The sequence below is a fragment of the Rhinopithecus bieti genome, unplaced genomic scaffold, assembly GCF_001698545.2.
Source record: "Rhinopithecus bieti isolate Rb0 unplaced genomic scaffold, ASM169854v2 scaffold_12155, whole genome shotgun sequence".
In the NCBI taxonomy this organism is placed as follows: domain Eukaryota; kingdom Metazoa; phylum Chordata; class Mammalia; order Primates; family Cercopithecidae; genus Rhinopithecus; species Rhinopithecus bieti.
Genome location: NW_016807423.1, coordinates 2,193,533 through 2,202,991, shown reverse-complemented (window position 1 = coordinate 2,202,991; position 9,459 = coordinate 2,193,533). Strand labels below are relative to the sequence as shown.

Genomic DNA, 9,459 nt, shown 5'->3' with positions numbered 1-9,459 from the left:
GATCTCCGTCACCCAAGCTGGAGTGCAGTGGCATGATCATGGTTCACTGCAGCCATTGGGGCTCAGGTAATACTGCCTCAGCCTCCCAAGTAGCTGAGATGATAGGCACTACACCCTTTTTTTTTTTTTTTTTTTTTTTTTTTGAGACGGAGTTTGACTCTTGTTGCCCAGGCTGGAGTGCAATGGCACAATCTTAGCTCACCACAACCTCCGCCTCCTGGGTTCAAGCAATTCTTTTGCCACAGCCTCCCAAGCAGCTGGGGTTACAGGCATGCGCCACTACGCCCAGCTAATTTTGTATTTTTAGTAGAGACGGGTTTCTCCATGTTGTTCAGGCTGGTGCTGAACTCCTTACCTCAGATGATCTACCTGCCTCAGACTCCCAAAGTGCTGGGATTGCAGGCATGAGCCACCACACCTGGCCTATACCCATTTTTTTGAGTTTTTTTTTTTTTTTTTTGGTAGAGATAGGGTCTCACTTAATTGCCCAGGTCTTGAAATCTTGGGCTCAAGCAGTCTTCCTACCTTTGTCTCCCAAAGTGCTAGGTTTCAGGCATAACCCATCACACCCAGCTTTGCACTTGGGTTTTTTGTTTTTTGAGACAGGAGTCTTGCTCTATCGCCCAGGCTGTAGTGCAGTGGCACGATCTTGGCTCACCGCAAGCTCCACGTCCTGGGTTCATGCCATTTCTTCTGCCTCAGCCTCCTGTAGCTGAGACTACAGGCACCTGCCACCATGCCTGGCTAACTTTTTGTATGTTTTTAGTAGAGATGGGTTTCACCTTGTTAGCCAGGATGGTCTGGGTCTCCTGACCTCGTAATGCGCCCACCTTGGCCTCCCAAAGTGCTGGGATTACAAGCATGAGCCACCGCACCCAGCCTGTACTTGGGTTTTTTGTTAGTTTGCTTTTTGGGTGTTTTTAGACAGTCACTCCGTTCCCCAGGCTGGATTGCAGTGGTGTGTAATCTCGGCTCACTGGAACCTCTGCCTCCTGGGTTCAAGCAATTCTCATGCCTCAGCCTCCTGAGTAGCTGGAATTATAGGCGTGTACTGCCACACCCAGCTGACTTCTTGTATTTTTAGTAGAGACAGGGTTTCACTGTTGGGTAGGGTCGTCTCCAACTCCTGTCCTCAAGTGATCCACCCGCCTTGGCCTCCCAAAGTGCTAGGATTATAGGCATGAGCCATTGCGCCCAGCTTTTGTAATAATAGGATATTACAATATCCTATTACAGGATATTGTAATAGGGCTCTCGAAGGCCAACATTTTCAAAACTGAACTCTTGTCTGCCCCCATCTGCTATGTTCCTCAGTTTCAAGAGTCAGGATATCACACTAGGCTGGAGTGCAGTGGAGCGATCATTGCTCACTGCAGTCTCAACCTACTGAGTAGCTGGGACTACAGCTATGGTGCAGGGCCCAGAATAATCTTTTTTTTTTTTTTTTTGTAGAGATGGGGTTTCATGTTGCCCAGGCTAATCCTGAGCTCCTGGCCTCAAGCAATGCTCCTGCCTTGGCCTTCCAAAGTGCTGGGATTACACATGTGAGGTACTGTACCTCACCAAGATTATATTTTAAATGCAACAACTTCCTGTCTCATCAATGAAAATCATTACCAAGTATTATGACTTGATGTGAACTAGCTCCTATAGTGACTCCCTCCATCAACCACACAGCCACCCTAGCTTACTGAACATACATGTACACGTGCTATTCCCTTTGTTAGGCACACTCCTTCATATATCCACTTGGGGCTGGACACTGGGCCTGGTGGCTCATGTCTGTAATCCCAGCACTTTGGGAGGCAGAGGCCAAGGCAGGAGGATTGCCTGAGGCCAGGAGATTGAGACCAACCTGGGCAACAAAGTGAGACCCTGTTTCTACAAAAAAACCCCACATGGTTCATTTCCTCCAGGTCTTTGCTATGTCACCCTAGTGAGTTATTGCTGGATCACAATATTCTAAGTTGCAGTTGCCCCTCTGAATTCTTATACTTTGCCCATTTTTTTCTCTTTATTCCTTAATCTGACAAAGTTTGCTCTTTTCCCTTTGGAATGGTACTCCAGGGAAACGAGGATATTTGTTTCCTGCTGTGTCTCTGGCACCTGGAAAAGTGTATGGACGTATACTAGATACTCAGATATATGCAAGATTAATTGGGAAAAAAGTCTTGAGATTTTATTAAATTTGAAGTTTGTCCAGGCATTGTGGCTCATGCCTGTAATCCCAGCAGTTTGGAAGGCTGAGGCAGGTGGATCACTTGAGGTCAGGAGTTCAAAAACCAGCCTGGCCAACATGGCGAAACCCCATCTCTACTAAACATACAAAAAATTAGCAGGGCATGGTGGCACGTGCCTGTAATCCCAGCTACTTGAGAGGCTGAGGCACGAGAATCTCTTGAACCCGGGGAGGCTGAGGTTGCAGTGAGCCAAGATCTGTCCATAAAACCAGTGGGTTCTTTTCTCTGAAGTCTTGAAATCCATCCACTCTCCATTTCTACCACTTTCACAGATGACCGTTCTCACCATGGAACAAGGCTTGTAAAAGCTGCAACAACAACAAAAATAAAACAACCCTCAAATACCTTGTGAATGAATGGCTATCATTGTGAGGTGCTACTGTCTCCACATTATAGATTTGGAAACTGAGGCTTAGAAATATTCACTATTGGCTGGGCGCAGTGGCTCACACCTGTAATTCCAGCACTTTGGGAGGCTTAGCAGGCAGATCACCTGAGGTTAGGAGTTAGAGACAAGCCTGGCCAACATGGTGAAACCCTGTCTCTACTAAAAATACAAAAAATTAGCCAGGCGTGGTGGTGGACACCTGTAATCCCAGCTACTCACGAGGCTGAGACAGGAGAATTGCTTGAACCCAGGAGACGGAGGTTGCAGTGAGCCGAGATCACGCCACTGCACTCCAGACTGGGTGACAGTGCAAGATTCCATCTCAAATAAATAAGTAAGAAATATTCGGCCGGGCGCGGTGGCTCAAGCCTGTAATCCCAGCACTTTGGGAGGCCGAGGCGGGCGGATCACAAGGTCAGGAGATCAAGACCATCCTGGCTAACACGGTGAAACCCCGTCTCTACTAAAAAATACAAAAAAAAACTAGCCGGGCGAGGTGGCAGGCGCCTGTAGTCCCAGCTACTCGGGAGGCTGAGACAGGAGAATGGCGGAAACCCGGGAGGCGGAGTTGCAGTGAGCTGAGATGCGGCCACTGCACTCCAGCCTGGGCCATAGAGCGAGACTCCGTCTCAAAAAAAAAAAAAAAAAAAAAAAAGAAATATTCACTATCCCATGGACATACAGATAGAAGCAAAGCCAGCATTAGAATCCAGTCAGCTGACCCTGCCAGAGGCTGGAGTCTACTCAACTGCACTCTAGTGTCCCCCCTGTCTTCCTCCTCTGTTCTGGCATTCATCCTGTGGCTTTAATATTCAGTTTTGGCCTTCACCGATTTCTTTAGGTGGAGACTGGCATTTAGAAGGCAAGAATCTTAGAGGAGCATAGTTTTACCACAATTCCATTGTAGTGGTCTGTGGCAGACTGTTTCCAGAAGACTTTTTTTTTTGGAGACAGAGCCTGGCTCTGTAACCGAGAGCTAGAGTGCAGTGGAGTGATCTCAGCTCACTGCAACCTCCGCTTCCCAGGTTCAAGCAATTCTCATGCCTCAGCCTCCCAAGCAACTGGGATTACAGGCATCCACCACCACACCCAGCTAATTTTTGTATTTTTAGTAGAGACGGGGTTTCACCGTGTTGGCCAGGCTGGTATCTAACTCCTGGCCTCTGGGGATCTGTCCACCTCAACCTCCCAAAGTGCTGGGATTACAGGCGTGAGCCGCTGTGCCCGGCCACAGAAGGCTTTTTCTGACATCAGCCAAGTGCCCCCAGCGCTGCAGGCCCACCATCGAGATGGGCCTAGGCTTCCACCCGTAAACTGTACTTTTCCCCCTGTGTGGTTGGTGGGAGTGGAGAAGAGTTTGGCACACTGAAGTCCAAATGCTAGGTCTAGGGTGGGTGGTGAATAGCTGCCTTCACATCTGATTTTAATCAGCCTCCAAGACAGATTCCCAAACCCTTCCTTCCTTCATCTTCATCCTACTGCATGCATGCCAATTCAATTTTAAACAATCATAACTGCACAAGTAATAAATATATTCTCGATATAAACAAAACAAAACTTAAAACTTGAATATATATATATATATATATTATATTTTTTTTTTTTTTTTTTTTTTTTTTTTTTGAGGGAAGGAGTTTCGCTTGTCCACCCAGGGTCTGGAGTGCAGTGGCCAAGATCTCACGCTCACTGTGCAACTCGCCTCCAGGTTTAGCCATTTCCTGCCTAAGCCTCACCGAAGTAGGCTGGGAATACAGGCGGCCCGCCACCCATCGGCCTGGGCTATTTTTTGTATTTTCAGTAGAGACGGTTTTCCCGTGTTAGGCCAGGATTGGGTCTCGATCTTCTGACCTCGTGATTCCGCCCGCCTCGGCCTCCCAAAGTGCTGGGATTTACAGGCTTGAGCCACCGCGCCCGGCCGAATATATTCTTAATGTAAACAAAAACTTGAACATTACAGACAAGGCAAAACTCCCCCAACACACACTGACCCCTCTTCTGGGTAAGGTTACCACCCCTTCAAGCAGTTTTCACGTGACTCTCAAATTGTGCTTCCTGGACCAGCAGCACAGCATCACCTGGGAACTTGTTAGAAATGCAAGTTACTGGGCGCCCTCCCAAATCTAATGTGCCAGAAATGCTGGGAGTGGTGCTTGGCACTCTTTTGACAAGATCTTCCGTGATGCTGATCCTTCCTGAAGTTTGAGAACCACTGGCCTAGCTCCCTGTTGCTGTGAAGCTAACCGTGCACCTGGGCTCTAGTCCTCTGTGCCTGGGCTCATTTATTTGTCTAGCTTCACCTCCCCCAAGCAGCCCATCCGACCTTCTCTCCCACCAAAGTGGACACATTCCTAGCCCTGGCTCAGGCCCTTCTCGCCATCTTCTCTTTCAAGTTCTGTCCCTAAATGCTCTGGCCTTCCAGGCACACAGGAAAAGCTGCTCTAATAGAGCTGGCTGGCAGGACCAGGCACGGGAGGGACGGGGGGCAGTGGGTGGGAGGAACCGGGCGGGGGCAGGCAAGACCTCAGGGCTCCAGGGCCTCGTCCCCGGACTCCGCCGTCTCCTCCTCGATGCGGGCTGCGGCCTCGGGGTCGCCGCCCTCCTCGGCCCGGAAGCGTAGCAGATGCGGGGGGCGCGGGGTCCCTCGCGCGCGGCCGAAGTTCCGGAGGCTGATGGCCGGGGAGGGCGCCCCTACGCCCAGGAAGCGGCCGAGCAACGGGGTCTGCGCGGCGGGCGCGGGCCGACCCGATCCGGGGGACGCCTCCACCTGCAGGCTCTGCTCAGGGTCGTCGCTCATGCTGCGGGCGGGAGGGTGGGCTGAACCCGGGCACAGGGCGGGAGCGGGGACGCGGGGTCGGCTCTCGGGGAGGGACGGAGGCATCGGTGCCCCAGAGGCTGAGCGAGTACCCGCGTGCCGAGTCAGGTCCGGTCTCCGCCGGCGCAGGCCACTCACCGCAGGTTGAAGGTGGAGCCCAGGAATGAGGGCCGCAGAGACTCGGCCGCCGTGGCCACAGTGTAGGGTGGCTGCGGCTGGTCCTCATCCCAGTACTGGTCCTTCTCAGCGGGGGGAAGGTTCTGGTACATTTCGTCCACAGATAGCAGGGACACCTGGGCCACCAGCAAGTTACAAGGATCCTCCTCTCCTCTCCTTCCCAAGGCCGGGCTGAGAGCTGCCCGGGAGAGGGGGCCCAGGAGCTGCCCTGGACTCCTGATCCTTCCTGATGCTTGCTCACCTGCAAGTTGCGGTCTATGAGCTGGTTTGTCTCAAAGTCATCATCATCCTCACCAAATGGGTTGATGATCTGTTCAGCCACCTATAGGTGGCAGAGATAGTGTTTTCTGAGCTCAGAGCCCCACTCTTTGTCCCCAAAGTTGGGGCAGCCCCTGTGCCCACATCTCCACAGAGCAGGCTGGCATGCCCATCTGCAGTGCCCACCTTGAGCCAGCCAGCATAGAAGAAGAACTGCAGCAGAGTAGTGAGAGGCACATACATGTCCGGGTCTCCCAAGGCTGGGGCTGGCTCCTGGCCTGGCTTCAGAAGCTTCTGAGGTTTGGCAGCCCCTGCCTCTGGCTCCACAAACTGGCGGCCAACCAGGGAGAGGGCAAAGAAGGAGTAGACGGCTATGGTCACCACCTGGAGAAGGAAGAGCCAGGCTCAGTGCAGGATGCAGTGGGACAGGGAGAAATGCCGCCCCTGCCTCTGAGGATCTATGGGAAGTCTGACAAGCAATCAAACATATATCCTGGTGTGGCAGTACCAGTGGGGACAGGGTCACCTTGGTGGGGGTGGTGGAAGGCTTTGAGGATGAACCCAGTGCCTCAGGGGACTGAAATGGCCAGGCAAGTACCATCTCTAATTCTTCTCATCTCACACACAGCACAGGACATACAGTAGGCACTGGGACTGGGGAGGGTAGAGGCAGTTACTTGGGTGTAGACGAGGGGGATGCTGATCCAGTCATAGTGGAATAGCATGCTGCATTTGGCTCGGTACTTGTTCAGCTCCTGGAGGAACAGCAGGAACAGGAAGTCAGCAGAAGCGAGGAAGGAACAGGGGTGCCCAGCACAAACCAGGCCTGGGCCCGGCCAGGAGGCTTTTTCTCATTCTGCTCTCAGAGGTGTATTAGGCTGGGGTGCTTGAATCTCAGCTCTGCTAACTAGCTGTGTAACTTAGGCAAATTTATTTTCCACTCTGTGCCTCAGTTTCCACAACTGTGCAAGGAGGATGATAGTACCTATCTCAGGAGTTGCTGTAAGGGATGAATGAGTTAACATGGGTACAGGGCTTCCAAAAGGCCGGGGTACACAGTTGGTGCCATACAAGTGTTAGGTACTAAAATTATTATTCCTCTTCAAAATTAGAGGGAGGAGGGCAGATGGGTCTGGTCCGGGGCCCACTCACTTCCAAAAGTAGACAGAGAGCGATATCGTCACGGATTCGCCCGTCCCTCCGGGCCTGGGCCGCCAGGTTGGTGAACCAGACGCAGGGGACCCAGTACTTGTTGAAGTCGGATTTCAGGCTCTCAAACTTTTTCCTCTCTTCCTGGGACATGAAACCTGAGGGGGTAAAGCGGTAGGGGTGCAGTTGCAACCTCTGCCGCCATGGGGGCCTGCTGTTCCGCCGTCTGGCTCCCCTCCCTCGCGTCTATCGGCGGTCCCAGGACTCGCGGTTCCCCATTCCTGCCGCAGTCCAGACCCTTCCCTGGAGGCCCCTGCTCCCAGGACTTTCCCAGGCGGCACCTGCATCCAGCCGTGCGCCTGGCCCCCAGAGGCTCCCGGCGGGCGGCGCACCTGCGTCCACCACGTGCTCCATGGTGGGGAAGCGCTTGAGCACGCGGGTGCTGACGGAGCGCAGGACCAGCACGGACGCCAGGTTCGCGTAGCGGATGAGGGTGCGGCGCAGCAGGCGGCCCCGCTGGTCCACGCCGTGCACGCTAGCCGAGATGACGCACATCAGCTGGTCTGGCAGCGGGATGCTTGTGTACTGGGACCACCAGCGGTTCACCACGAGAGTCACATAGAAACCTGCTTGGCCACCGTGGTAGAGGGAGTAGGAAGGGAGGGTGGAGAGCCTGGGGGTCAGAGTGCCTCGCCTCCCCCAGCAAAGGACCTCGTCCAAGCCAGTTGAATCGTGGCAGGGGGAAGGAAACATTCAGCTCCAGTACCCTGCTGTGCGAGGCCAGGAGGAGGGAGGAGGGCAAACTTCCTTCAGCAAAGGGAAAATGGGGATTCAAAGCCAGGAGACTGCTTCCCAGGAGGGTAGGGAAGGGGCTGTCACCTCTGTCCCGCTCTCCTCCAGTGCCCAGCGTGGGCTTGTGAGGCCAGCAGATGTCTTGTGCATTGCTGGAAGTGAGGGTCCGGCAAGTGATAGGGCCCTGCCCTCCGGAAGTCCTGGACCCAGCACCCAGCTCCTGTGCCTGCTGGGCCTGCTCTGGCTGACCAGGCAGGCTCTGCCACTCTATTGAGTAATTCTTTTTTTTTTTTTTTTAAGCAGAGTCTCGCTACATTGCCCAGGCTGGACTGGAACTCCTGGGCTCAAGCGATCCTCTCACCTCAGCCTCTCAAGTAGCTGAGATTGCAGGTGTGTCACCACACCATCTGTTGGGTAATTCTGACCCTCAGAGCTGTCAACCCAACCCAGAGGTCAGGGAACACAGTAAGGAGGACACAGGGAAAACTAGAAGGGGGCCTTACCCAATACAAAGGACAAGGGGATGAGGTCCGCTGAGCGGTTGCAGTACCGGGCAACCTGAGCATACACGTGCTTCTGTTCCTGGGTCAGCAGCAGACTGGGGAAGGCAGGCGTAGGCTTGGGTTAGAGGGAGGTGGGTGGCCCAGTCTCCCCACTTCCACCAGCTCTAAGACCCTGCCCTTACCGGTAGGTGATGCTAAGCACAGCGTACAAGGCCCCGAAGAGGAGGAACTCCTTGTAGAGGAGCTTGTAGATGCTTCCCCTCCAACGGAGAAGCAGGCCAGAGAAACCGCCGAAGCGGGCCTCCGCCACTTTGAGAGTATATGAAACCGTCATGGTGCTGGGAGCCTGGGGCAGAAGGTCACAAGAGTTGCCCCCAGGGCTGTCCTTTAGTTCCCCAGACAACGTCCCTTCCACTCTGATCTCACACACTCCAACCTTCACCCTGCATCAGTGGAAAAGGGGTAGGAGCCTGCAGAGCAGAAAAGCACACCCCACTGCCTGCAGAACTCAGCAGTACATAGGCAAAGCCAGGCTAGAGCTGGACAAAGTAGAACTGAGATCTGTGTCCCTTCATGCATGAGGCTTCCTCAAGCTCCTCTTCAGCCTGCAGGGCTAGGGATAACCAGATCCTGAACTGCTGTGGACAAGAGACGCAGCTCCAGCCCAAACCCACTGCTATTCCTTGGGGCCTTGCTCTGGAAGCTGATTAACTAGACTACCAGGGCCCAGAGCACTCTCACCCCCATCCCATACCTGCCTACCTGGTCTGGGCAGCAGCCCGTGTGGAAGAACTGGGCTAGACTTCACCCCCCACAGACTTAAGTACCTCTACAGTCCATAAAGTTAGGCTGGACCAAGGCCTATCATTGATGGATTGAAGCTGTCATCCAGCTTCCCCTGGTGCTGGGAACTGGGTGTGTCTCTCTACGCCTGTAGGGCTGGGCTGGCCTTTGAGTGACAGAATTGCCACCTATACTGACCCCACCGCTCACACAGATGACACCATGTCCTTCAAGCCAGTGTGACAGGGGTTATTGTCCCACGTTTCAGGTGGGAAGACAGATGCATGATAAATTGTTATAATAATACCAGCTGCTGATCACAGAGCACTGACTAAGTGACAGGCACCATGCCAAGGG

The 9,459-nt window shown here is 53.4% G+C and overlaps 1 protein-coding gene across 3 annotated transcripts; it reads right to left on the bottom strand.

Annotated features, from left to right (window-relative positions):
* Window positions 1–2,366: 2,366 nt before the first annotated feature.
* On the bottom strand, window positions 2,367–9,132 carry BEST4 (bestrophin 4). Of its 3 annotated transcripts, none has more exons than XM_017881832.1 (11): window positions 9,082–9,132; window positions 8,502–8,762; window positions 8,320–8,414; window positions 7,417–7,650; window positions 7,028–7,182; window positions 6,553–6,630; window positions 6,062–6,259; window positions 5,859–5,939; window positions 5,579–5,733; window positions 5,149–5,423; window positions 2,367–2,548 (listed from the first exon to the last, which is right to left on the bottom strand). In XM_017881832.1, the coding sequence occupies exons 2-10, from the start codon at window positions 8,651–8,653 to the stop codon at window positions 5,150–5,152; spliced, it is 1,422 nt and encodes a 473-aa protein (XP_017737321.1). In that variant the 5' UTR covers window positions 8,654–8,762; window positions 9,082–9,132; the 3' UTR covers window positions 2,367–2,548; window position 5,149. The 3 variants fall into 3 exon arrangements, with proteins under 3 accessions (XP_017737321.1, XP_017737322.1, XP_017737323.1); XM_017881833.1 differs by having other exon boundaries at window positions 8,502–8,665; window positions 9,082–9,131; XM_017881834.1 differs by having other exon boundaries at window positions 8,502–8,665; window positions 9,074–9,085.
* Window positions 9,133–9,459: the final 327 nt, after the last annotated feature.

Bases quoted from the DNA above. Each gene is read 5' to 3' on its own strand.
- BEST4 (XM_017881832.1), bottom strand. From the start codon at position 8,653: ATGACGGTTTCATATACTCTCAAAGTGGCGGAGGCCCGCTTCGGCGGT. The intron at 7,651-8,319 runs GTAAGGCCCCCT...GTGGCCAAGCAG, and splicing joins CCCCTTGTCCTTTGTATTGG to GTTTCTATGTGACTCTCGTG. The intron at 5,734-5,858 runs GTGAGCAAGCAT...CTGGTGGCCCAG, and splicing joins TCATAGACCGCAACTTGCAG to GTGTCCCTGCTATCTGTGGA.